Source organism: Dipodomys spectabilis, unplaced genomic scaffold (assembly GCF_019054845.1).
Source record: "Dipodomys spectabilis isolate Male_0828 unplaced genomic scaffold, ASM1905484v1 ptg000039l, whole genome shotgun sequence".
Classification (NCBI taxonomy): Eukaryota; Metazoa; Chordata; class Mammalia; order Rodentia; family Heteromyidae; genus Dipodomys; species Dipodomys spectabilis.
The window spans coordinates 1,012,924-1,040,429 of NW_024870716.1; the positions used below are offsets into that span (position 1 = coordinate 1,012,924).

The window sequence follows — 27,506 nt, forward strand, 5'->3', positions numbered from 1 at the left end:
AACCCGGAAGTAGACGTACCTCACGGAAGCCGGCTTTGGTCCTGCGGCTCCTGCTGTCGCGGCGGAGATACATTTGGAGCTGGAAACCTAGGAATGGTGAGACCTGGAAATTCGGCTCTGAGGGTTCTGAGTAGAGTAGGGGGTGGAATGGTGTTTCCCAGAGTGCCTCGAGGGACAACCCCTCACCCCTATAAGGCTTGGGGCCCCGCCCCGGTAGCGCCCCGAAAACCTGCGCATGCGTGGGTCGGGTTGGCCTGGACTCTGGCTCGTAGTGGCACGCATGCGCACAAGAGGCATGCAGGTGATGGGATGAACCTGAGCTTAGAAGTTGACCACGCCTGTCTGGTTTAGGCCAGCCCACGAGAGTGTTGAGCTTCCTTTAATTTTGTACGTCGAGTTACTTAGCTGACTTCGTCACCACCCTGACCCTAAGCACTTCAAACTAGCGTGGTCTGATCACGCACCTTGGCGGTGCTCTAGCGGAAGGAAGGGCTGAGGGCGGGAAAGGAGGGAGCCTACTTTCTTCAATTTGCGGACGGGATCCGGTCCTTTTACCCTATACTCTTGGCGTCCCAACATTTCCCCTTCGTAACTTCCGGTCGCGACCTGCAGGACACCTAGAACGATTCGCTAAGAGACTGGTTAGAAAAGGGCACAAGTTCAATACCTGAGTTTTTTGAGTTGGAGAGAAGCCCAGTGATGAATCACACAGTTCTCAAACCACTTTAACTTTCCACAAAATACCACACACTTCAGCAAAAACTTAAGTAGGAGGAAGAAATAAAGGTTTTCTTTTCCCTGCCTTGACCTGAGAGAAATGGGGTTTTTTTTTTTAAGAGAAATGATTTTTTTTTTTGGTCGGTCGTGGGGCTTGAACTCTGGGCTTGGGCCCTGGCCCTCAGCTCTTCAGCTCAAGGCGATCGCTCTACCGCTTGAGCCACAGCGAGCCACTTCCGGTTTTCTGAGTGGTTTGTTGGAGATAAGTTTCGGACTTTCCTGCCCGGGCTGGCTTTGAACCGCGATCCTCAGATTTCAGCCTCCTAAGTAGCTAGGATTACAGACATGAGCCACCTGCACCCAGCAAGAAGTGATTTTTTTTTTAAGTGAGCCAAGAAACCCTTGATTCCTTCCAGAATGCTTAGCCTAAAGCATCTACTTCTGAGTAGAATTAGAGAAGTGTGTGAACCCCCTGAAATAGTATATGTTTGTACATTTTTCTGGAGTTTATACAGTTTTACCATATTCTTAAAAGAGTGACTTTCGCAAAGCTACCATTTGTGTTGTGGGTTTTTGTTGTTGTTGTTGACTTTGGTAATACAGGGGAATGCAACCAGGGTTTCACACGTGCTAAGCAACCACTCTAACCCTTGAAGGGCTACACGTTTCTAAGGCTAATTTTCAGAGTACATCATTATGCCTTATTTCACTCCCTGTGTCTTACTTAGTCTAGTCTGAGATGAAGCTGCCAGTCAAAAAAACCTGAGCCTCAGGAAGCCTCATTTTTTTCCTTTGCAGAATCTTCTCTCATCTTCCAAGCTCACCTGGTCAGAATCCTTGGATGAGCCTGTGGGACCCTTCCTCCTAGCCCTGTGGTTTGGAACCCGTGGCTTTGGGACTGTAAGAGGATGGACAAAGGTAGTATGAGGCCAGGCCAGCTCCCCAAATGCCCGGGCATCAAGCATCTGCTGATTCCACCCTGTGCCTGGCACGTGTGTTTTTCGGTCCTGGCTGGGTATTGCCACCTCCCCCTGGGCCAGCACCACCCACGTACCTCTCGGCAGAGCCACAATTGACTGACTTGCTGTTGAGCTGCTGCTCTTTGGCATGCTGCATTTTGATGGCAGAGGGAACAGTTATACCCAGAGCCCAGTGTGTCGGCATCATCAGTATGACCTGAGCACCATGTGCTGCACAACATGACACGTGGCACCAGGACAGCTGCCCAGCGTGGAAGGTCTGGGCCAGGTCTGAGCCCAGATGGGATGTGGATGGCCAAGAAACTCCCACCTTAAAACCTCGAATGTCAAGAAGGCAGAGGAGGGGTCAAGAAGGCTGGCAGGAGAAGGGCTTGAGGAGGGATCCAATGTGTAGAGGCTGGAGGCTCTGGACTCTTGGGAGGCCTTAGTTCACCATTTCTCTTTTTCTAGATTCTCAGGGGCTGTTAGATTCATCCCTGATGGCATCAGGCACTGCCAGCCGCTCAGAGGATGAAGAGTCACTGGCAGGGCAGAAGCGAGCATCTTCCCAGGCTTTGGGCACCATTCCTAAACGGAGAAGCTCCTCCAGGTAACCAGAGTTCAGAGGGACCAGGAGACAAAGAAGACCTATGCCATTAGTCATTGAATTAGGGCTCAGGCGAGAGAATGGTTGAGTCCCTGACCTGAGTCCCTATGGGGTCTAAGCAGAGCCTTGGGCTTTTCCTGTCCCTATCAGTATCTTCCCATGGCACTGAGGGCAAGGGAGGGAGATATTCATTCTTTGACATGAAGTCCGTGTGTACAGTCAGCTGTCATTTCAGAGGGCCAGCATGTGACAGTTCCATGACCACTGAGCTAGGCTCTGGTAGAGGTGAAAGCAGTGGGATGTTAGTTACTGTAGGATCCTGCTGTGTTCTGGAAGCATATGAGTGGGTTCCAGGGTGGGGTGGGGTACAGATGACTGACTACTACATGGGACCCTCCACAGGTTCATCAAGAGGAAGAAGTTTGATGATGAACTAGTGGAGAGCAGCCTTGCAAAGTCCTCTACCCGGGCAAAAGGAACCAGCGGGGTAGAACCAGGGCGCTGTTCTGGGAGTGAGCCCTCCTCCAGTGAGAAGAAGAAGGTGAGGAACTGGGTGGCTGGGAGAAAGGGAGAGCACTAGATTTTGTTTTCCCAAATCCTTTGCCAGCTGCCAAGAGCCCTGCAGAGGAGGCTGTGAGGACTGGTCTGCCCCAGCCCCCATCCCAGATCCCTCCCTCCTCTCTCTCCCCACTCCCTTTTCTTGCTGCACCCACTACCCTGCCAGTGCATCCTGTATCACATTCCGTGTGGGAGGCAGGGAGCATGCATCTATTCTGGGAGCAGACAGCTTGTTCTCAGCTTTGCAGGGTGTAAAAATAACCCCCAGGTGGCATTGCTCTGGCCCCAGACACTGCATCAGCAAGAGTGTTTTCCTGGTATCATCCCCACCCACTCTCCATTCTGGGGTTGAGGGTACCACCAGCAAAGAGAAGACCCCATATGGTCAAGGATTATGTCAGTGTATATGGTGGGGGATGGATTTTGGAAAGCTGAGCTCTCTGCCTTGCTTCCTGTTGGCTGAGTCTGCAGCTGCCACGTAATACATGAAGCTCTAGGCCTGTGTAGTCCCATCCACCTGGATGACAGCTTTGAGTCTGTTGCAATCCTGTCCTCTGCCCAGGTATCCAAGGCCCCTAGCAACACTCCTGTGCCACCCAGCCCTGCCCCAGCCCCTGGACTCACCAAGCGTGTGAAGAAAAGCAAACAGCCACTTCAGGTGACCAAGGATCTGGGCCGCTGGAAGCCTGCAGATGACCTCTTGCTCATCAATGCTGTCTTGCAGGTAATGCGTCCACCGAAGGATTATGTTCCTCTAGTTTAGCCCAGCAGAGCCCTGGGGGGTGGCATGGGAAGGGCTTGTATCAATGTTGAGATTGGAACCACCCTCTCTGGGGCCTTGCAGACTAATGACCTGACATCTGTCCACCTGGGTGTGAAGTTCAGCTGCCGCTTCACCCTTCGGGAAGTCCAGGAGCGCTGGTACGCTCTGCTCTACGATCCTGTTATCTCCAAGTGAGTGGGGCTGGCTCCTTCCATGAGTAAGTACTGGGGTTACAAGAATTTGGCTACTGGTACAAGAGGGCCAAACTGTACCAGGGCCAAGGGAGGGGCTTGGGAGTCAGCATTAGGAGGTCTGGCTTTGGGATGATTTGAGGACTAGGCAGACTTCACAGGGAAGCGCCTTCCTGCCGCCAGCTCCACTAGTCCCGGCTTGATGCCAGATGCAGGAGAATCTGAAAGCACAGAAGTGTGTGAGAGAGAATGCCCACATAAGTGCTAGGAGTTCCAGTTCTACCACCTTGTGACTTTAGGCAGGTCACCATCCAACCTTTCCACACTGGCCTCCCACAGTTTCTTCCTCATAGGTTGAAGGAGTTGGAACAGAAGAATACCAAGTCCCCTTCTAACTTTAACAGCCAGTTTCAAATAAGCTCATGCACACATATTCCACATTCTCCCTTCTTCTCAAGTCACTTAGTTTAATGTCTTGAAAATTTGGTTGGATGCTAAGCATCCATCTTCTACTCCCCCACAGACTCCTACACCACTTAGCTGTAGCCCCGATACACTGGGAATTGGGCTGGCCTCAGCTCAGCACACAGGTGGTGTAGGCAGTTACTAGTGGGTGTCAGCTTTAGCCAAGTAAGCAGACAGGGAGGGAGCTGCATCTAGCCTCAGATGTACCCTAGGACTGGGATTTAGAGAGCATTAGAGCTCTGGAATTGCCTATTTATTCATTTGTCCCATGGTGTTGCACTAAGACTTGGGCTCTCCTATTGAAGACCCAACATTTAGATTCTGGATCTTAAAAGCCTACAGGTTTTGAGAAAGTAGAAACACCAGGTTGCTTGACAGCTCTCTTTAATCCTGCTGTTTCTTCTTGTTCCCAGACTAGCCTGCCAGGCCATGAGGCAGCTGCACCCAGAGGCCATTGCAGCCATCCAGAGCAAGGCACTATTTAGCAAAGCTGAGGAGCAGCTGCTGAGTAAAGTGGGATCGGTAAGGCTGAGGGATAGGGCACTCCTTGCATGTGTAACTGTGGGACAGGGCCTTTTGTAACAGGCCTCGGGAGGATCCTAGTAACTGTTGTTTTTTCCAGCTCTCGTGGGGGCCTGAGGCAGAGGTGGGAAGGCAGAGGTGGGAGTGAGAAAGCACAGACACATACAGAATGTTTCTCACCTCCAGACCAGCCAGCCCACCTTGGAGACTTTCCAGGACTTGTTGCACAGACACCCTGATGCCTTCTACCTGGCCCGTACCGCCAAGGCACTACAGGCCCACTGGCAGCTCATGAAGCAGTATTACCTGCTGGAGGACCAGACAGGTAAAACTGCAGGAACTGGCACAATGAGCAGGCAGGCATGAATTGTCCTGGGCATAGCTTCCTTCAAGTGTCTACAATAGTCTTTAGTTGTGTTCACTTTGCAGCAGAAACTGCTTTCATCCAGAAGGGGAAGGAACAGCCAGAATGGTCTTTGGCATCATGGTATAGGTAGTCTAAACTGCTTAATAGCTTGGGCCAAAAGTCTAGAGTTGTCTACCATGTCTCTCTCCGCATCCCCCCCTCCCCCTGCAGTCCTAGCACTTGAACTCTGGGCCTGGGCACTGTCCTTGAGCTCCTTGGTTTGCTCAAGGCTAGCATTCTACCACTTGAGCCACAGCTCCACTTCCAGCTTTTTGCTGGTTAATTGGAGACAAGTCTCATGGTCTTTCCTGCCCAGGCTGGCTTTGAACCGTGATTCTTAGATCTTGGTCTCCTGAGTAGTTAAGATTACAGGCATAAGCCACCAGTCTCCAGCCCATATCTTTTTTTAATTTTGTTTTTCTTAACATAAAAATAGTATAGTATAGCTGGGTACCAGTGGCTCATGCCTATAAGCCTAGCTACTCAGGAGTCTGAGATCTGAGGATTGTGGTTCAAAGGCAGCCCAGGTAAGAAAAGCCCATGAGACTCTTTTTTTTTTTTTTGGTCAGTAGTGGGGCTTGAACTCTGGGCTTGGGGTGCTGTCCCTGCACTCTTCAGCTCAAGGCAAGCGCCATACCCCTTGAGCCACAGCACCTGCCCAGGCTGGCTTTGAACCGCCATCCTCAGATATCAGCCTCCTGGGTAGCTAGGATTACAGGTGTGAGCCACTGGTGTCCGGCTCCGTGAGACTCTTATCTCCAATAAACAACTAGAAAATGGGAAGTGGCACTGTGGCTCAAGTGGTAGAGTACTAGCCTTGAGCTGAAGAGCTCAGAGACAGCACCCAGAGTTCAAGCCCCATGACTGACAAAAAAATATAACATAAAATTAAAAATAGTATATGTCTATATGCATGTATATGGTATATAGGCAAAACTGTCATTGGACTCAGGGCTTTGCCCTTGTGAGGCAAGTGCTCTACTGCTTGAGCTACCTTTAGCCCTTTTTGCTCTCATTATTATTCCTGCCTTAGGAATAGGACTGGACTATAATTCCTATTTATACTTCTCACCATAGCTGGGGTGACAGGTGCATGGACTTCTTTGTCTGAGCTGGCCTGAATTTATGATTCTCCCCGATCTCAACTGTCTATGTAGCTTGGATGACAGCTCTTGGTTGAGATGGGATCTCCTGAATTTTTCATCTAGGTAGCCTCCAACTGTGATCCTCCAGATCTCTGCCTCTTGAGTAGTTAGGATTATAGGCATGAGCTACTGGTACCCAGCCTAGTATATTCTTTATGGATAACATTCAGACAGGAGCAAAATATACAAGTCTCCATGTCTATTCATCTTTCCCCTTTTTAACCAACCTAAAGATAACTACTTTTTCTAAGCTTTCCTGCCAATTGCTGTCCCTGTTCTTTTTCCTCTCTTCCCACCACAAAGTCTGTACTGTCCAGCAGTCCTCAGGCTGTCACTGAGACTTCACCTTCCCCAGGGGCTGCCCCTCTACTTTCACCAGCCAATACTTGAAAGCAGGCTGAACTTCAGAAATCCTGCAGTGAGATTCTGATGTCCACAGTGCAGTTCTGCTCTTTCTGCCTCGGTGCTACTGCCTGCTCTGTTCCACATAGTTTTTCATACCATTCTGAAAATTCTGAAAACTCGTACTGTTCTGTGCCCTTCACCCTGCTTCCAGGAAAGATTGTAGAAATCTGCCTCACCCCTAGGGACCTTTGGTTTTTGTGGTCCAGTGCCACCCATTCTTGCAGCTTCTTGAATGCTGCTTCTTTCCCAGCCTCATCTATCATCTCCGAGCGAATGTTCACTGGATGAATTTATTTTTATTGCTAAAGCTGGCCCCTTTATCACTATTTTGGAAGTTATTTTGTTAACTGAAAGCTTTATCTTAAAGGTTATATTTTTTTTTTCTTCCATGAATCTCTATATGTGGAGATTTAGTGTATCCTTTACTGCTTAGAGCTGGAAGTCCCTGGTCTGCAAGCTGGAAAGTCAGTTGCACATTAGGCTCAAGATTTCCTGAAGGAGAGGAGCTTAGTGGGGATGAGCACCCCACTCCTCTCCCACACAGTCTTACCTAAGGGGCATAGTAAAAGGAGCATATATGGCTCCTGTGTAGCTCCTTCCCTTAGCTGTCACTTGCTACAGAGCAGCACTGCAGTCTCAGTGCAGCAGGCCAAAAGTTTTTTTATTCTCAGATTCTGGGCACCCTATGTATGCTCACTAGGAAATTTCTTTTAAAAAGAAAAACTGGGCTGGGTAGGTGGCTCAGTGGTAGAGCGTTTGCCTTGCATGAATGAGGCCTTGGATTCGATTCCTCAGCACCACATAAGCAGGGGGAAAAAAAGCTGGAAGTGGTGCTGTGGCTCAAGTGGTAGAAGAGCTGAGGGACAGCACCCAGGCCCAGAGTTCAGGCCCACGACCCGACTCAAAAAAAAAAAGAAAGAAAAAACTTTCCATGAAACAATATTCTGAACATATTCAGTGGTCTCTAATATTCATTGTCCTATTTAATTACATTCTTAAGAATCTCATTGTTAAGCCTGGTGTCGGTGGCTCATGCCTGTAATCCAAGCTACTCAGGAGGCTGAGATCTGAGGATCACAGTTCAAAGTCAGCCCAGGAAGGAAAGTCCATGAGACTCTTATCTCCAATAAGCCACTAGAAAGCCAGACATGGCGCTGTGGCTCAAGCGGTAGAGCGCTTGCCTTGAGCTGAAGAGCTGAGGGATAGCTCCCAAGCCCAGAGTTCAAGCCCCACGACTGACAAAAAAAAAAAAAAAAGAATCTCGGAAAGTGGCTCAATGGTAGAGTGCTTGCCTTGCATGCATGAAGCCCTAGGTTCGATTCCTCAGAATCACATAAGCAAAAAAAGCCATAAGTTGTTCTGTGGCTCAAGTGGTAGAGGACTAGCCTTGAGCTGAAGAGCTGAGGAACAGTGCCCAGGCCCAGAGTTCAGGCCCCAGACCAGCAAAAAAAAAAAAAAAAATCATTCTTTAAATAAATCATGACCATTGAGCAGGTCATGACCTGCACATTGAACAGTGCTGGTTTGAGGTGGGGCAGCTCCCACTGGCACATATTTCCCAGTGGCATAGACTTCTCAGCCTTCAGCATAGCAGGAAAAGCTGAAGCACAGAATCTGAATGCTAGCTGTGCTCAAACTAGAGTCAGTTGGTTTAAACCACCCTCCTGAATCTGTTTCCTTATCTGTAAAATGGAACTAAGGTGTAATGTCTCCCATGCTGTCAGTGCAAAGCTGTAATGCAGAGCCTTTCACATGCTCAGGAGCCCTTGGCAAAAGCCAGTTTTAATTTCCTTTCATGGACAGAACCATCTCAGCCTCCAAGTAAGTGCAGGATACTTTGTGCCGAATCAGGACCACACTCCTTTCCATTTCTGGCTATTTCTGCTCAGCAGCTAGCACTGGAGTAGGACCCTTGACACTCACCTCTCTGTTGTTTGTTCAGTGCAGCCACTGCCCAAGGGGGACCAAGTGCTGAACTTCTCTGACGCAGAGGACCTGATTGACGACAGTAAACTCAAGTGAGTAGCTATGGCTGTAGGTGGGATGGAGAGTGCCATATTCAGTTGGTAGGGCACCCTGGCTGCCCAGCTGGCTCACATTATAGCTGCTGGGCCCACGGTCACTGCCACACCCACTCCATGGGAATCACTTAGGCTTGCTGCCTTCTCCTTTTCCCCACCCCAACCCTGGAGAAGATGGTTCAGCCACGGCCCAACAGCCTTCTAGGCTGCTTGGTTGAAGGGGGTTTAGAGAAGCTGAGAAGCAGGTGAGCTGGCACTGGGCCTGATTTATCCTTTTCCTACCTCAGGGACATGCGAGATGAGGTCCTGGAACATGGTGAGTACACACTGATGGGGTGAGGGTAGAAGCTCCTTGAGTGGAGAGGACCAGAACCAGTACCAGATGCTGGTAGCCTCAAAGTGTCTTCCTCACCCCTCTGCTTCACCTCACCTCAGAGTTGACAGTGGCTGACCGACGCCAGAAGAGAGAGATCCGACAGCTGGAGCAGGAGCTGCATAAGTGGCAGGTGCTAGTAGACAGCATTACAGGTGAGGAGGCCAGGGCCCTGACAGGTGCACCCTTCAGTATCCTTCACCTTGCCATATCCCTTTTGTTGCCTAGCTGGCCATTTCCCAGGCTCCAACTCCTGTCACTCATAGACCTTGCCTGTTCTCCACCTTTCACCCATGCCCTCAAATGGGCTCCTCCTAACCCTGCTGTTCCCCCAGGCATGAGTTCTCCGGACTTTGACAACCAGACACTGGCAGTGCTGCGAGGCCGCATGGTGCGGTACCTGATGCGCTCACGAGAGGTGAGGCAGTCCCTCCCTGGCCCTTCCTGGACTATGAGTCCCTCCTGTCACTGCCCTTTGTCTAGTCCTTGGTTCCTCATCCTCTCTTACTGGCCAGCATGGACCTCCACACCCTATTGCTCAGGGCCAAGCCCTCACTTGCCCAATTTCTCCAGATCACCTTGGGCAGAGCTACCAAGGATAACCAGATTGATGTGGACTTGTCCCTGGAAGGTCCAGCCTGGAAGATCTCCCGCAAGCAAGGTACCCCTCACCCTACTGTCAAGTGAGAAGCCATGTTGAGGTATTTATCTAGCCTCTGACTGCCTTTTCCTGCCCTGGGACTTTGAGTCTGAGGGGAACCCACATGGACCAGTTGAGGTGGTCAGATCTCTTAACTCCTAGGTTCCTTCTTGCTGCCCCTGTCCCAAGGAAGCAGATGGACCTATAGGCTTCTGGCTGTCTTCTGACCTTCCCTCTTCCCTTTTCCTCTCTGCCCCACAGGTGTCATCAAGCTGAAGAATAATGGAGACTTTTTCATTGCCAATGAGGGCCGACGGCCCATCTATATTGACGGCCGGCCTGTGCTGTGTGGCTCCAAGTGGCGCCTCAGTAACAACTCTGTAGTGGAGGTGAGTTGGGAGGGAGGTGGAGGCCAGGGTTTCTTACCTGGAGGGTGGCAAACTGGTCTGTGGTCCTGGTCCTACCTTTGTCCTGAGCCACCTCTTTCTTCTACTCAGATCGCTAGCCTGCGCTTCGTCTTCCTCATCAACCAGGACCTCATTGCCCTTATCCGGGCTGAGGCTGCCAAGATCACACCACAGTGAGGAATGGTAGCAGGAACTGGGGCTCTCTCTGGCCTCAGTTTTCCTTATCATTCCAGTCCCTTGAGCTGAGAACTCAGGCTTCTGGAAAATTCTTCTGCCCAGAGTGGATAGTGGGAAGTCCAGCTGCTGGCCCATTGACTTGAACCTTTGAGGCAGGGTGGGCTGGCCATGGGAAGCCAGGAGAGGCTGGAACCCTTATGCCTCCCTAGAGCCAGAGCCCCTCCCTGCCTCTCCACAGACCATCCCCTCTCCCCGATTTGCCATCCTCACTCCTATCTCCAGCGGATTGGCTTCACACTTGTCCTTTATTGTTTTCATTTTTTGTAAATAAAGATGTACCCGAGTTCCAAAGTACTTTCTTTTATTTTTTTAATATAAAAAAAAATGTAAGGACAGGTAGAGACGGGCACATGCAAGGGACAGCAGAGCTCCTCCTTGTTCTCTGCCTGCAGCCTGCAAAGCAGGATGAGGTGGTCAGTGAAGCAGGCAGAGGAGGGGCCCAGAAGTCGGACCTGTGGACTCCTCAAGGCCCTAGCATACCCTTGAGGTCCAGCGCCAAGCCCTCTTCTCCAGCAACTGTCTCGAGCCATTGATCAGCTTAGAGTCCTGAGGTTAGACAGGTACTAGTGTCTGCAGTACTGAACTTGGGCTGGCAATCAGACCCCTGTGCCTTCTTCCTGGGTCCACTGGACTGTGCCAGAGCCGTGGCAGCCAATAAGCACCATCTCTAGACTGTGGGGGTCCCAGGGCAAGGCCTGGCTCCCAGTCCCTGGTGGGGGCTCTCCAGTGCTGGCAGCCTCAGCCTGGCTCACTGGCTCTGGGGGCCCAGTCCTGGTCCCTTCCTCAGGAGGGGGTGAGGCCGGGGTGCTGGGTTCAGAGCACAGTTCTCCAGAGCCAGGGGGCTCTGATTCTGAGGTGGAGGTCCATAAAGTCGTGGATCGAGGCCAAGGGGAGCTCTGGGATGCTGGAGGACCCCAGGGCCAGGGTGCCATGAGAGGAGGGGGACCTGAGTGAGCATGGGGCCAGGTCCCACTTAAAACAGAGCCAGCTGATGGCTGCAGGCAGTAGGAGGATGCTCCAGTGTCCACACGCAGAGGCTGCAGGAGCCCAGAAATGCTGGCTGGGCATGGCCCCTCTCCTGATGCTCGAGGACATGGGACTTCCCCCTGGGGCACCAAGGCGAGCTGCACAGCCTGTCTGAGTGACTGCAGCCCTTCCCGCATCTGCAGCACTTGCTCAGATAGTTCCATCACCTTCAGAGTGAGGAGGAGGTGAGGCCAGTGTGTCAGCCATTCCACAGCACAGAAGCCCCTGCCCTTCCCCTCCCTGCCCTCACCCCGCCCTCACCCACCGCCTTCTGCAGCTTGTCCAGTGTGTCTGTGCTCCTCGCCTCAGTGGGTCCAAGTGGAACCGTAAGCAGGCCACTTTCTGTGGAGAGCGTGGGCTTATCAACCAGGCCTTGCACAAGGCAGGCAGTGTTGGATCCAGGTCCTGATCACATAAGAATAGATCACTTTGATCAGGCAGGACCAGACTCTAGCAGCAACCCCCTTCTGCTGTTCAAAGTGCCAAGGGCAAGAAACCCCCTCCCAGAAGCCCTGAGTCCCAACACTCAGCACTCTCCTCCCTCAGGAAATTGTTCTTTGTGCCTGTCCCTTGTTCTCTCCTGCAGGGAGATGGACATTACTGGGAGCTTTGTCTACTTTCAACCCTAGTTCCGCTGCCCTTTGTCCCTCTGTGAGCCAGACATTGTCCTAATAGTTTTATACCTTTTTTTTTTTTTTTTTTTTTTTGAGCTCAACCTTGGCTTTGCTGCCTCTAGCCTCCCTTTCCATTATTTTTGAGGTAGAGTTTCGATTTATGCCCTGGTGAGCCTGGAGGCTACTTGTGCCTCCTTATGTTGCTGAGGATTGAGCATGGACAATACACTGTTCGCAGCACATTAGGAGTCTTGTGAGCTTTTCTGTCTGGGCTGGTCACACCACATCCCAAGAAACTAGGATTAATGCTTGCACCACCTTGCCCAAAATTTACAATTTCTTACTCAACACAAAAACAGCTGGGCTAGAGATGTGAAGTTCAATAGCCAGAAGGCTAATACCTGGTCCCAAGCTAGACTTCACTACCAAAGCCCCATGCAAATGACACAGATATAAGCGAGGGCAAGAGGCTTCCAAGGCCAATTTGCCCTCTGCCACTTCTCTAATATGCTCAAAGGCCCACAGGGCAAAGGGCCACCCCACCAACATATTCTGTCCTAAGCTCAGTACCTGGTCCAGGGGAGGGGCTGCTGCTACATTCTGGGCCAGATTGACCCACTCGGAAAGAGAACTTGGGTTGGTCAGAGCCACAGCCATCCTCAATGCCATCTACAACCCTGTGGAAAACAGAACAACAAATCAGTTGACAGGCAACCATTGTACTATAGGGGACAAGATGCTTTGGTATCCACACATAAAGGCACCAGTAGCTTCAAGCACCTGAAGGTCACAAGAGAAAGCTAATGTCTAGTTTCCATGTTTGTATTTTAGCTCAAGAAGCAAGTTTAAGTACAAAACTCAAGAGTTCAGAGCAGGGTAAACTTTATACCAACAGGAAATGGAACAGTTTGGAAAAATTCCTGGAGGAATCAGACTTGGACCATGCAGGCTGGGAGGATAGAACTGGGTCCAGTTGTGTACACCAGTGATCCCAGTACTCAGGAGACTGAGGCAGGAGGTTTAGAGTTCAAGGCCAGCCTAGGCTACATAGCCAGACTGTCTCTAAAAAAAAGTGTGAAAATGGGAGGCAGGGCTCAGGCTCAGGGTAGGGATATACCAGCTGGTATATTATCACCACCTTCCTGCCATGGGGGTCCAGGGCCTGCTCACCTGGGGCTCAGATCCGGGGGTACATTCCATGGCATGTGGGGCAGCTGCAGCCCTTCTAGTTTCCGTGGGTGAGAAGGCCCAGCCTCAGCTTTCAAAGCCCCTGCCCTGCTTGGCCTCCCTCTGCCACCTAAACGAGGTCGGGGTGCAGTTCGACGTGGAGACAGCAGCTTAGCAGCTGAGGATGAAGAAGTGCAACCAGGGGACAAGAGGGGGCTGGAAGGCTCATCTGCTGGGGCAGGGGAGGCTGTGGGGCCCTGCTCCCCATCTGTCTCCTTCTCCTCCAGTGTAGACATGAGTGTGTTATCCCCACTCAAGGAGCTGGTATCCACCTGTAGATAGTGGGGGACAGGGAATTGATGTGGATGGCCCCTGCTGTATCTCAGTCAAGCCATAGTGTCCCCTAGAACAAACGAGCCATCTTTATTAAACACAATAACCAATTACTGCAACCGGGGGCCATTTGGATATTTGTAACATCATTAAAGGTCACACAAAATTATCAATACAGCTGGGTGCTGGTGGCTCACGCCTGTAAGCCTAGCTACTCAGGTGGCTGAGATCTGAGGATCTCGGTTCAAAGCCAGCCCAGGCAGGAAAGACCGTGAGACTCCTATCTCCAATAAACCACTAGAAAACCAGAAGTGGCGCTGCAGCTCAAGTGGTACAGCACTTGCCTTGAGCTGAAGAGCTGAGGAACAGCGCCCAGGCCCAGAGTTCAAGCCCCACACCGACAAAAAAAAAAAAAAAATTATCAATACAAATAGACGGGCCACAGAGAGCTGAGGAGAAATGACTTTGCAGGCCTCATACAGCTTGTGGGCCGGAGATTCCCCACCTGCTAGAGAAAGAGGCCTAGTCAAGAGGAGCTGACCCACATGTCGGTTGCCACATGAGGCTACCAAGCTCAGAAGGCATTAGCTGCCCCTCAATATTCCACCAAACTGGACATACTACCCCTCTTGGTCTTCAGGCTAGCAGAACTATCCAAGAGTATGCAATATTGAAAAACTATTTGTGACCAGGTGCTGGTGGCTCACACCTGTAATACTACTCAGGAGGTTAAGAGGTTCAAACCCAGCCCAGGTAGGAAAGTTCATGAGACTCTTATCTCCAATTAACCATCAAAAAGCCAGAAGTGGAGGTGTGGCTCAAGTGGTAGTTTTGTTTTTAGCAAAAATGCTTAGGAACAGCTCCCAGACCCTGAATTCAAGCCCCAGGACTGATACAACAGCAACAACAAAAATACCACCCAAAAGCCTAAGGTAGAGCTGTTACCAAAGTGTTAGAATAGCATTCTTGAGTGATAAAGCCAAGAGACAGTGCTCAAACCAACACACACACACACACACACACACACACACACACACACACACACACACACACACACACACTGGTTTGGAAGTATTGACATAAACCCCAAAGTTCAGCAGAACTAGAACCATTCAGCTCCCTTCACCTAAAACTTTGCTCTGAACTGAGCCAGGGTGTCTCACATGGGGTGGCTAAGAGGGATGGCTAAGTACAGCTAGGACAGCTTTTAAAAGGCAGTGTGGCTGGGCGTTAGTGGCTCATGCTTGTTCAAAGCCAACCCAGACAGGAAAGTCAGGGAGGTCTTAGCTCCAATTAATCACCAAAGAAGCCAAAAGTAGAGTGTTGGCTTAAGTAGTAGAGCACCACTCTTGAGCAAAAAAATGCTCAGGAGGAGCACTCAGGTCTTGAGTTCAAGCTCCTCGACTGGTACCCAAAAAAATAATAATAGAGTTAAACAAAAAAATAAGGCTTTCATAGCATGCCATGCCTTTCCCAGCCCTATCCTCATCAGCTCCATCACCCCAGCCTCCCTACGCACATACCCAGCACCCTCACCTCCGCAGAGCCTCCAGCACCCAAGTTGTAGCTGAGCTCCCCTCGGAGGCCACGGCTGAAGCGTGGGGCAAACTCAGGATACAGTGCAAGGCTCTCATGCAGCCCAGCCAGCTGCAGACACTGTAGCACGCAGTATGTCAGACCTTTGACATCAGCATTGGCCTTTACCACCTGCTCTCGCTGGGGCAGCTCACAACCAATCAGATCGCCCTTTCCTGGGGAGAGAAAGTAGAGGTCAGCAAGCCCTGACCCTTAACTGCTGGGAAAGGGGAGGTGGGTCACCCATCTCCCAATGTGAAGCTTTCAAGGGGCAGGAAGACACAGAGAAGCTTAGCTTATGGCCTAACTACTCCTGTTCCCTGCCTCACTGGATTTGAGTGAAGAGCTTTGGGCTCCAGGTTCTCGAATATATCCATGATCAACTTCCCCAACTGCATCTGGAACCAAAACTTCTACATCTTAGCTCTTAGCCTGAACACTCATCAGTTCTAGTGGTTCAAAAATAGTGTGTTAGTTAAGTCAGTCAATCTCTCAGGCACCATCTCAACATTTTTCTTTGTAGTATATACAGGAGATCTCAAAATCTGATTTTGGCTGGGCACTGGTGCCTCATGCCTGTACTCCTAGCTACTAAGGAGACTGAAATCTGAAGATCATGGTTCAAAGCTAGCCTGGGCAGGAAAGGCCGTGAGACTCATCTCCAATTAATCACAGAAAAAGCCTGACGTGAAGCTGTGGCTTAAGTGGTAGAGCACTAGCCTTGAGCAAAAGGAGATCAAGAACAGTGCCAAGGCCGGGTGTTCAAGGCCCCGACCTGCACCCCCCAAAAATCTAATTTTGTTTTTGAAGTTTTAAGTGATTCATGTATAGATTGTCCAGGGACCAGTGTTTAGTGCCGTGTGTAGCCCAATGAAAGTATCAGGCTGCTGAGTGCCTTCACCATTCCCAGTCCTCACTGCCTCCTCTTCACAATAATAGCTGCACCTGCCTAAATCCATGGGGGTTTGCTTTCTTTCTTTTCTTTTCTTTTCTTTTTTGGTGGTACTGGAGATTGAACTTAGGGCCTTGTGCTTGCTAGACAGACATTCTACCACTTAAGCCTAGACCCCCAAGCCCTTTTTGCTTTAGTTTTTAGACAATAGCTTGTATTTAGGCATGGGATCTTCCTAACTGTGTTTCCTCCATTTCCAGAGAAGCTAGAATTACTATTATGCTTGGTTTTTTTTTTTTTTTTGGGGGGGGGGTCTGGTCATGGGGCTTGAACTCTGGGCTTGGGCGCTGTCCCTCAGCTCTTCAGCTCAAGGCAAGCGCTCTACCACTTGAGCTACAGCGCCACTTCCGGCTTTTTTTTTTTTTTTTGCTTTTTGTTTATGTGGTGCTGGGGAATCGAACCCAGGGCCTCATGCATGCAAGGCAAGTGCTCTACCACTGAGCCACTTTCCCAGCCCTGTTTTTTTTTCTTTATCTGTTTTTTGCCAGTCCTAGGGCTTGAACTCAAGTGCTGTCCCTGAGCTTCTTTTGCTCAAGGCTAGCACTGTACCACTTGAGCCACAGCTTCACTTCCAGCTGCCGCCGCCTCCCTCCTCCTCCTCCTCCTTCTCCTCTTCCCCCTCCTCCTTCTTTCTTCTTTGTAGTTTTTGTTTTGGAGATAGGAGTCTCACAAACTTTCCTTCCCAGGCTTGCTTCGAACTGTGATCCTCATATCTCAGCCTCCTAAGTAGCTAGGATTTCAGGCATGAGCCAACAGCACCCAGCAATCTTCATGTTTATTGGAAGTGTTACTTGCTCTTATCCCCTCATATATTGAGTCCTCTTAAAAGACTGTCCTCAACATTCTGCAGATCAGGAGCATGCCCCCTATCCATCCATGAGCCCTCATACCCTCTATGACCCACACAAACCTAGGATGGCAAGCACGGTGCCACCCTTGAGCACTTCCATGGAGCCGGAGCAGACAAAGTAGAGGGCCTGGAGAGCATCGCCTTGGTGGATGAGGTACTCGCCAGGTGTGCAGAAGGCAGGCCGCAGAGCTAGGGACAGTGCCCGTAGGCAGCCTCGGCTTGCGGCCTCAAACAGCGGTAGCTGCAAGACCTCCTTGTGCAGGTGCATGGCGATATCTGCACGAAGCTCATCTGGAAGGCTCTGCAGCAGCTGCAGGTAAGCAGGCAGGGATTGTTGTGGATGGCAGAAGAGCAAACCCCCTCCAGCCAGCCTTGTCTATACCCTAGCCAGCCTCAGGAGCAAGGACAGCCCCAAAGCCTCCTGTACAGTGTCAAGTGGCACAGGTTGCAGCCACCAGGGGGTGCTGCTTCAGTGTCCCTGATAGTCCCTTTAGTCCCCTTGAACTGCCCTTTTGCTCTTCCAGGCCTCAGGCTCACACATCAGGGAGCACAGACAGAGCTCACAGACCTAGTAGGGGCTGAGAATGGCCTCCAAGCCTTCTTGGTTGCCCTGTCCCATGATGCTGTCCCTTCAAGGGAACCAAAGCTCTGCTTTCTTCACTCACCCCACTCTGATCCTTCAGGTTAAGTATGAACCCTTCAAGAGAAAAAAAGTGGAAGGGCCAGGAGGCCCCAGCACACCTCAGTGGTGTCGATGCCATTGTTCACGGCCCACGTGGCCTGGAAGTACTCCAGCATGCGCTGCTTGAGGGGCTTAGGGATGCGATGGATGCGGATGTAGTCTCGCAGGTCACGGGTACGGCTGTGGTACAGAAAGCGGCGGGCGTACATGCGCTGGATGATGGCCGTCACGTTCCCAAATACTACTGCGTGCATCAGGGCTGGGAAGGATGGCAAGAAGGTCATCTACAGGCCTTTTAGAATTTGGCTTGGTGCCAGGCACCAGTGGCTCCACCTGTAAACCCTAACTACTCAGGAGGCTGAGGTCTAAGGATCAAGGTTTGAGGCCAGCCTGGCCTATGAGATTCTTATCGCCAATTAACTTCCCAAAGAGCCATAAGAAGAGCTGTGGCTCAAGTGGTAGAGCACTGTCTTTGAACAAAGAAGCACAGAGACAGTGCTCAGGACCGGAGTTCAAGCCACAGGACTGGCATACACACAAAAAAGAATCTGGCTTGGCACATCCTTTTGCCATGCTGGGCACACCTGTCCTCTGCTTCCTCCCTACCCTGACACTCCTAGGCAGGGCACTCAAACCTTGTGTAGCATGGTATCTCTCCCAGCCCAGGGCAAATCATTTGCTTCCAGGAAGGTGAGAAGGGAGAAGACCCTGGGTCTACAGGCTGGAAAATGTCCTAGAAGACCCGCCCCACTCCGCCTCACCACCAATGAGCATGGTGCAAATGGAGAAGATCTTCTCAGTGTCTGTGTTGGCAGACACGTTGCCAAAGCCCACACTGGTGAGGCTGCTGAGTGCGAAGTAGAGGGAGGTGATGTAGGCACTACGCAGTGACGGGCCACCCAGGAGCTCCAGACTTGTCCCATTGGCCTCCGTGCTGCTGCTACTGCAGTTATCACTCTGCCCAGAGCTGTTCCCTCCAATAGGGCTCCGGCCTACCAGGTAGTAGGGGGTCTCCAGTCGTCGGGCCAACTCCTGCAGCCAGCCTAGGGAGGGAGGAAGGGGCAGGCTTCAGTCAGGGCAATATATAGGGTTGCTTTAAAGGTGCAGATATCCTGAGGGTGGGAGACATCCTTGTGCCCTCCAACCCCCCTCTGCCAGCCCACCACACTCCTGTAAGTCTCATCAGCCCTCAGCAGGACAAGCACAGAGAAGCCACCTCCCCAGCTCAGTCTTCCTCGCGCTGCAGGTGGAACAAGGAGACTCAGCCTCTTTCCCAATTTCAGACACCGATCTCTGGTAATGAGCCAGAAGGATGGGTTAGCTAGAGGGGCAAAGAGACTGGAGAGGAAGTGATACTTCCTGCATTCAGCCACAGACTGGCCCTCAGGTCTGGATGGCTGAAGCCACCTCTTCTACACTAAGCCACCTGCTCCTGCAAGCCTCCTCTCCCCGCCCTGTTCAGCCTCAACCCTCCCCACATCCACACAAACCATCCAATCTCTAGAAGGATGGGAGCACACACAGATATGGCAGAGGAGTATCCCACACAATCAAGAAAACAAGGACCCACATGTGAGCATTCTACAGATGCCAGACACAACCATGGTTACTCACTCGGAAAAGGCCTATGCACATTTGAGAGAGACAATGAGATGGGGAACTTGAGCATGGACATGTGGGAGGGTGGGGTGCATGTGCAAACAGGCTGTAGGCTGGTCCCTTCCTGTGCACTTGGGCATGTGTGCACATACATACACATGCTAGCCTGAATGGGCTGGAGGGTGGGCAGAGGCTGATTTTGTCTCATACCCTTCAACCCCATGTCTTGGCAGAAGGTAAAGCTGGGTACCAGAAGTCTTTCACAAGCCCATGACTGCCAAAAGCCCCCTGTGGAAGGTCTAGAGTGCTGGGTGGAGGCCATTGGAAGAGGGAGATTGGCTGAAGGCAAGTACAGCAGGCTGAAGGAGAACTGTGTGCCACACTCCCCCCAACACCTTCTGCTTGTGTCATGTGTTCCCCACACCCCTGGACTCATCCACCCCACTAGGCCAGGCGCTTCCTGGAGGCTCCAGTGCAGAGGGGCACATGACCACTGTAGGTCAAGAGCGATGCTCCAGAGGCACCACAGAAGGGGGCTCGAACCTAAATGCTCTGGTCAGGGCTAAAGGGCTTCTTCAAAAGGAGACAAAGTTGCTTGATCTCAAGGAAAAGGAAGGGTTTTGGTACAGAGAAATCAAGAGAGGGTCATGCCTAATCAGGGAAGGGCACAGGCACTGAGCCAAATTTAGAGGAGACTTTCATAAACTACATGAGGTCGGCATGGAATGGTAGAAAACAAGACAGAGATGAGGATGGCAGGGGTTTCTCTTCTTTCAATCTTGGCCATGGGACATAAGAGCCCTGGAGCTAATGCCAGAATGGAGCCTCTGCACAAGAAAGAGTCAGGCTAGCCAGGGCTGCTGTTGAAGCTGATGGTTTTGACAGAGCTGTCTCTTTTAGTATTTAGCGCATTTGAGCACTCAGCCCCTCTCCAATGGGCTAAGTGCACAGTGAATGGGTAAGGAACTACGGGCAGTGGAATCTGGGACCAAGGAAGCACACAGAAGTTTCTCCTAGCAGACAAAACTGGCTAGCAGCACCCACTCCCAGCCTCACCTCCCCCACAAGGGTCTCCTCAAGGCTGGACTCAAGGGACACTAGGCTTTGGTATCAACCCAGTTGGGGGAGCAGTTTCCCTAGAGGAGGAAGGGGAAGATGATGATATGAAGAACCTGAAAACTCTAAATGTGGATGGGTACTAGCTCTAAACAGGAGTCAACATTGGAACACAGGAGTCAACAGTGGAACTCAGGGGCCAACAGAGGAAGAATTATCAAGAATCATCAGCTAAGGGGCACGGGGTGGCTCATGCCTATAATCCTAGCTACTCAGGAGGATGAGATCTGAGGATCATGGTCTTTCAGAACCAGCCTGGGCTGGAAAATCTGTGAGACTCTTATCTCCAATTAATCACCAGAAAACCAGAAATGGTACTGTGGTTCCAAATGGTAGAGCACTAACATTGAGCAAAAAAGCTCAGGGAAAGCATCCAGGCCCTGAATTCAAGCCCCTCAGGACTAACAACAACAAAAAAAAGTCATCAGCCAGTCATCACCATGATCACCATGCTTATCATGGTTGGGTCGATTCCTCCTCCTCCTCCTCCTCCTCCTCCTCCTCCATGATCACCATGCTTATCATGGTTGGGTCGATCCTCCTCCTCCTCCTCCTCCTCCTCCATGATCACCATGCTTATCATGGTTGGGTCGATCCTCCTCCTCCTCCTCCTCCTCCTCCATGATCACCATGCTTATCATGGTTGGGTCCATCCTCCTCCTCCTCCTCCTCCTCCATGATCACCATGCTTATCATGGTTGGGTCCATCCTCCTCCTCCTCCTCCATCACCATGCTTATCATGGTTGGGTCGATCCTCCTCCTCCTCCTCCTCCATCACCATGCTTATCATGGTTGGGTCCCTCCTCCTCCTTCTCCTCCTCCTCCTCCTCCATGATCACCATGCTTATCATGGTTCGGTCGATCCTCCTCCTCCTCCTCCTCCTCCTCCTCCATGACCACTATGCTTATCATGGTTGGGTCGATCCTCCTCCTCCTCCTCCTCCATGGTCACATGCTTATCATGGTTGTTTCGATCCTCCTCCTCCTCCTCCTCCTCCATGATCACATGCTTATCATGGTTGTTTCGATCCTCCTCCTCCTCCTCCTCCATGATCACCATGCTTATCATGGTTGTTTCGATCCTCCTCCTCCTCCTCCTCCTCCTCCTCCTCCATGATCACATGCTTATCATGGTTGTTTCGATCCTCCTCCTCCTCCTCCTCCTCCTCCTCCATGATCACATGCTTATCATGGTTGGGTCCATCCTCCTCCTCCTCCTCCATGATCACCATGCTTATCATGGTTGGGTCGATCCTCCTCCTCCTCCTCCTCCTCCTCCTCCTCCTCCTCCTCCTCCTCCTCCTCCATGATCACATGCTTATCATGGTTGTTTCAATCCTCCTCCTCCTCCTCCTCCATGATCACATGCTTATCATGGTTGGGTCCATCCTCCTCCTCCTCCTCCTCCATGACAACCATGCTTATCATGGTTGAGCCGATTCCTCCTCCTCCTCCTCTTCCTCCTCCATGATCAACATGCTTATTATGGTTGGGTCGATTCCTCCTCCTCCTCCTCCTCCTCCTCCTCCTCCTCTTCCTCCTCCTCGGATTGTTGATTGAATCCAGGGCCAAGCAAGGGCCTGGGCGCTGTCCCTCAGCTCTTCAGCTCAAGGCTAGCATTCTACCACTTGAGCCACTTCCGGCTTTTTTTCTGCTTATGTGTTGCTGAGGAATCGAACCCAGGGCCTCATGCATGCAAGGCAAGCACTCTACCACTGAGCCACCTTCCCAGCCCCTATCTCTGGCCTCTTTGAGACAAGGTGTCCCTAAGTTGCCCAGGCTGGCCTTGAACTTTCCTGCCTCAGCTTACCAAGTAGCTGGGATTATAAGAGTTTGACACAGTGTCCTATTCTTGCTATCAGATCAGTAAATCCCATGCAATAGTGGGAACAAAGGAACCTTGTAATCTCAAGAGCCAGAGTGTCTGTGCCTATTGTAGGGGGTGAGGGCTAACCTGGAAATTTGGTGTGCCAGGTAAGTTGGGAGGAGACAGTGAGAGGTCAGGAAATATGCTGACCCCACAGCAGCCTAGATCTACTACAGAGTACCTCTGGGAAGGATAGGTGCCAAAGAACTGACATTGCCAGAGTGTCTGGGTTTCTGCATGCTCAGCAACTAGAGCCCTCAGAGGAATAGCCAAGTGGGCCCTCTGGGCATCTGCAAGTCTCTGAGCATGTGGCAAGAGGAAAGGATTCACAGGTGCCTTGGCATCCTGGGGGAACTGATAAGAATGGGTTTCCAAGATTGACTCCCACCAAGGAGCAGACCCCCACAGAGGCCACCTGAGCAGGTAAAAACTGTCAGTTACTATGAAGCTGACATAGTGTAGAAGGGCTTGGAAATAGCTGGAACAACATGGTTCTGATAAGGGAAAGGAGGTAAAAAGAGAGAGAGATTTCTATCGTATATCTTGGTGGGATGGCCAGGGAAAAAGACAGGTGAGAAAGAAAGCCTTCAGGAGTCCATGGAACTCAGATGAGCTCAGCCCCGGGCTACACCTCACTTGGCAAGAGGAATATGTGGCTGGCAGGTTTGGGTGCTATAGCAACTTCACCAAGAACCAAAGTTTGGCCCCAGAAGGTCATCACAACCTTCCGGAGACATTCTAGCGAGAGAGGTGGGGGTGGAAGCCCTCTTAGCAGGAGTTAAGGCTGAGTGGGTGGTGAGCAGAGGGAGGAGCCGCAGCAGGAGGTGAAATGAAGGAGAGAGAAGATGCTGGGGATGCAGAAAAGGCTGCCTTTTAGGCTCAAGGAGGAAGTGGCTGTTGGTGCTCCAGGGAGACAGATGTAGGTCCCAGGAGACTAAAGTAGGACCAGGGCCTGGGAAGCCAAGGTAGTAGGGGACAAACTTGAGAGAAAGTGGCATCAGAGGAAGCTGTGAATGCTGCAGCTCCTGGGGTGCCCTTCACAGCTGGGCCAGAGCTTAAGGAATGTGAGAAAGGTTGGATCACCAAGAGGACATGATGGGTAACGGGGGCTCCCCACGAAGCCTGCCAAGCTATCGCCATAGCAGTCGCCATGTAATGGTGGCCATCACACACACTTGCACACTCCTTGACAGACACTGGCATCACTCCTCTGGCATGAAAGCTCCCACCCCCCTGCCTCAGTACCAATTTCTGGAAGTTCCGATTCGCTGCTCTCAATCTCCCGTTGGCCTATGTAGAACCAGACGCAGGCCACCCAGTGGGCAAGAAGGGCAAACACAGCCATGAGCAGGGTCAGTACTACAGCACTGTACTGAGAGTACCGGTCCAGCCGTGGCAGCAGGCGCAGCAGGCGCAGTAGGCGCACGGTCTTCAGCAGGTGGGCCCCAAAGTACTGAGATAGGGGGAGAGAGGTCATGTCAGGCCAGCTCTGTATCAACCCAAAGCCCACCCACCTAGCCCAGCCATACTGACCACGTTGACTTTGAAGGCATGTAGCAGGTCAAAGGGCAGAGCGGCGATGACATCCAGCAAGAACCAGGTAGTGACATAGTGGAGACAAATGGACTTTGGGGCAAATATCACCTGGCCTGACTTAGATACAAATGTGGTGCGGAAATTCAGCACAATATCTGTGGGGAATCCAAGTGGATGTTAGTAAGCAGAGATAGTAAGTAGAGCTTTATCACAAGGAACCTGCTCACTGTGTGTGTGTTGGGGGTGGGTGGGCTTGAACTTAGGGCCTCAGAATTGTCTCTTAGATTGGCACTCTACCACTAAAGCCACAGCTCTACCATTTTTTTTGGAAGTAGAGCCATAGCTCCAATTCTAGTTTTTCTGGGGTTGTTAATTGGACATAGGAGGCTCGTGGATGGCTACAAACTGAGATCCTCAGATCTCAGCCTCCTAACTAGACAGGATTACAGATTTGAGCCACCAGTGCCCAGCTTTTGCTTAATTCTTAACCCCATTGCAGGCTCTTTACACACATGACCTGAAGTTGTTACAGTAACTCTAGTAGGCACATACTGTTATGCCTATTTTACAGAAGGAGAAACTGAGGCTTGTAGAAGCTATGACTAGACCAAGGTCTAATAACACATTGGAAGCAGAGACATGTTTGGAATTGAGGTCTGATTTTAAAGCTCATGGGTCACAAACAGGAGGCACTGTGGGGTACTGAAAATCATATAGATAGTCCCCCATCAAAGCCCACGAGTGCCTGGCATGGGGTGGGGTAGAAGATACAAAACACACGTACCAAGGATGAAAAGGACCTCCACGGCAAGGTCACAGACACTGGGCGGGCCCCGCGCCGCGCTGGGCTCCCGAGCTGTGCTCACACAGACGCTGTAGGGCACGGTGACAGCCACATAGAGTGTGGCAAGCAGGATGAAGCCGTCCCAGGTGGCTCTCAGTGCCCCACAGTGCAGCAGGATGAAGGGTGACTTCCGGATGGCAGCAACTTTGTACTCGGGTAAGTTTGGCTTCTCTCCAAACACTCCCTGAGTGAAGCATGGCCAGTCCAGGCAGGAAGGAAAGGGTATTGGCAGAGGTTGAGTTTAGACACTGGGCAAGATGGACATCCATCTTTATTCTCTTCCTGCACTCCCAGAGCAGTCCCTGATATACTCATTAGATACCCCATTTCAAAGATCTGAAAACTGAGGACCAGGCAAATCAAATGGCTTCGCTGAAGTCAAACAGCTGGCCTTAGGTGGTGCCAGGATTGAACAAAGGCCCATCCAATCCAAGACATGATGGATCAGATGTCATTCCCTGACATTCCTTCGCCCTTAGTCTCACCCTGAATCCTGGGCCTGAGGAGCCCTCTGGGTAATCCCTCTGCAGTGGACTTGGTTCCCCTTCCCCATCTTCCTTCACCAATCCCCAAACCCAAACACACACCCTGGTGCTCAATCCACCTTATTGAGCTTGTGCTTGCCCTTGGGCTGCTTCTGCAAGTGACCAGACAGGTGGTAGAGCACAGCCCGGCTCCGCCGCCGATTGGCATTAAAACCTTTGGCTCCTGCGCGACCATATCGGCGCCGGCCACCACCTGCAAAAGACAAGCCCATAAAGAGAAAGGGTAAGATCTCAGGTGTAGAACATCAATTGCTGTTCCATAAAATCAGTCAGTCTGGTTCCATGACCATTTTGTCTGTTTAGAGTTGGGGCTTTAGGCATTCCTTACTGGGTCACTTGCCAACCAAAGGAATGGGCAATCCTATGAGGTGCTTATGGACACTATGGCCTGCTTCCAGGAGGAGAGTTTAGACTTGGCCAGGCAAGTGAGGATATCTATGAAGAAAGATCTGGGGGAGGGATGTGGAGGATGCAGAGCTAGTAGAAGGCTAGCAATAGAAGTATGGGAGCTCAAGAAAGGAGCCCAGGATCCAGGTGCAGGAATCAAAGGGAGAGACTGAAGATTGACCTTCTAGGAACAGAAAGGGAGAGTACCCCCAGAATCTTCAGGCAGCAAAGAGGCCTTGGAGCAGTGTCTGACAACAGCTCTGTAACCTGCCCAGAGGCCTACCCCAACCCTTGGAGGATAGAGAGGAGAAAGACCACAACAATTTAAAAGAGGGTTTTAGCTAGGGCTTCTCCCATGGAGAAAGGGAGCCACATACATCTGTGTTAGCCTCACTAAATGGTGGGGAAGGGGTGTTTCACAGATATTGGGGAGTTTGTTTTCAGTTTTTAACAAGTTAGGAAGTGGCGCTGTGGCTCAAGCGGTAGAGCGCTCACCTTGAGCTGAAGAGCTGAGGGACAGCACCCAGGCCCAGAGTTCAAGCCCCACGACCAACCAAAAAAAAAAAAAGGAAGAGACTTAACAACTTTTTATTTTGTCGTGCCAGTCCTGGGGCTTGAACTCAGGGCTTAGGTACTGTACCCAACCTTTTGTGCTCAAGGCTAACTCTCTAACACTTGATCCACAGGTTCACTTCTAATTTTTCTGGAGTTGTTAATTGGAGATAAGAGTCTCATGGCCTTTCCTGCCTGGGCTGACTTTGAAACTTGATCCTCAGATCTCAGCCTCCTAAATAGCTAGGATCACAGAAGTAAGCCACCAGCACCAGTTTGTTAAGTTAGCTTAGAAACTCCAATGTTGTCTGAACTCATCTATGTAGAAAAAAAGATTCCCACCCCTGGGCATGCAGAGACGAGAGAAGCCTGGGTGTCTCAGACAGCCAGAATGGGACTCAGTGAGCACCACAGGGGAGAGAGACTCACAAGCCCAGACTGAGTGCCACAGGCTTGCCCAGGCCTGAGGTAGCCCAACACCCAGTTACAGCAACTAGACCAACACCCACATGCACCCACCTGTCTCCTTCCACTTGTCGGGGCCCCCTCGGTTCTTGGTTTCAGTGATGTCCTTATGAGAGACCAGGAAGAGGGCCACCTCCCCCTTCTCATTCTTTATGGGTATCACATCCAGAAGACACCAGAACGGAAGCCCTAGGCACAGAGACACACTCAGTACATTCTCCTTCTCAGCTCCACCTTAGGTGACAGAGGTCCTCACTCCACTAACATCCTGGGCAAGACACAGCAGGGGAAGGACTTCATGGGGAGAAGCATCAGCCTGGATTCATAGGGGCCAGAGCTTGATAGAAGGGATCTGTATTCTGTTGAGATAGGGACCTAGGCATGCTTCTCTGCTGGATGTTGGAAACTTAAGTTTAGAACTGACTGGAGGCTGAAACTAGGGTGAGGATGACAGACAGGAAGGGTCTTTAAGAGCAAGTAGGGTAGGAAAAGAGGATGGAAGGGTGGATAGGTGCATGGGAAGATGGGAAGGAAAGGAGGAGGGACAGTAAATGAGATGTGTGCCCAGTTGGGTAACACAGTGAAGGTGAATCAAGCCTATGAGGTGGCTCCTCACCACTTTTCCGGTACAGGATCAGTTCAGCCTTGAATTCCTTGTGTTCATCCAAAGCCTTTCGGATCTGTTGGCGGACCAGCTCACTGGTGTCTGGCCCATAGAGGAAAGAACAGGCACAGCCCCGCTGCATGACCTCAGCCCGGGAGAAGCCCGTGAGGTCACAGAAGCCATCAGAGCAGTAGACCACAGGGAAGAGGCCTGCCACCTGGGCGTTGCCCAGTACGAAGTTACTGTCTGCAAGAGAGCACCTTTCAGATGAGGTATATATGAGGCACCTTCCCTTGCCTGCAACCAAAGGGTGGGTGGGTTTTACACCCCAGGAATACTGGGTGTAGGTTTGGCAGTTGTTTAGGAATGGGGCTT

The 27,506-nt window shown here is 51.2% G+C and overlaps 2 protein-coding genes across 3 annotated transcripts; one reads left to right on the forward strand and one right to left on the reverse strand.

Annotated features, from left to right (window-relative positions):
- Mcrs1 (microspherule protein 1) lies at positions 1–10,710 on the forward strand. Of its 2 annotated transcripts, none has more exons than XM_042677635.1 (15): positions 1–96; positions 1,516–1,635; positions 2,148–2,286; positions 2,686–2,824; positions 3,404–3,565; positions 3,686–3,795; positions 4,674–4,782; positions 4,969–5,107; positions 8,681–8,756; positions 9,047–9,075; positions 9,195–9,287; positions 9,468–9,550; positions 9,706–9,793; positions 10,034–10,161; positions 10,270–10,710. In XM_042677635.1, the coding sequence occupies exons 2-15, from the start codon at positions 1,626–1,628 to the stop codon at positions 10,354–10,356; spliced, it is 1,392 nt and encodes a 463-aa protein (XP_042533569.1). In that variant the 5' UTR covers positions 1–96; positions 1,516–1,625; the 3' UTR covers positions 10,357–10,710. The 2 variants fall into 2 exon arrangements, with proteins under 2 accessions (XP_042533569.1, XP_042533567.1); XM_042677633.1 differs by having other exon boundaries at positions 10–96; positions 1,516–1,965.
- On the reverse strand, positions 10,696–27,372 carry Kcnh3 (potassium voltage-gated channel subfamily H member 3). The gene is made up of 14 exons (XM_042677632.1): positions 27,144–27,372; positions 26,582–26,716; positions 25,183–25,316; positions 24,519–24,762; positions 23,732–23,889; positions 23,444–23,651; positions 18,377–18,658; positions 17,675–17,874; positions 16,994–17,243; positions 15,093–15,307; positions 13,227–13,555; positions 12,627–12,733; positions 11,708–11,784; positions 10,696–11,609 (listed from the first exon to the last, which is right to left on the reverse strand). Exons 1-14 carry the CDS (start codon positions 27,271–27,273, stop codon positions 11,013–11,015), a joined length of 3,066 nt encoding a protein of 1,021 aa, XP_042533566.1. The 5' UTR covers positions 27,274–27,372; the 3' UTR covers positions 10,696–11,012.
- Between the last annotated feature and the right edge of the window lie 134 nt (positions 27,373–27,506).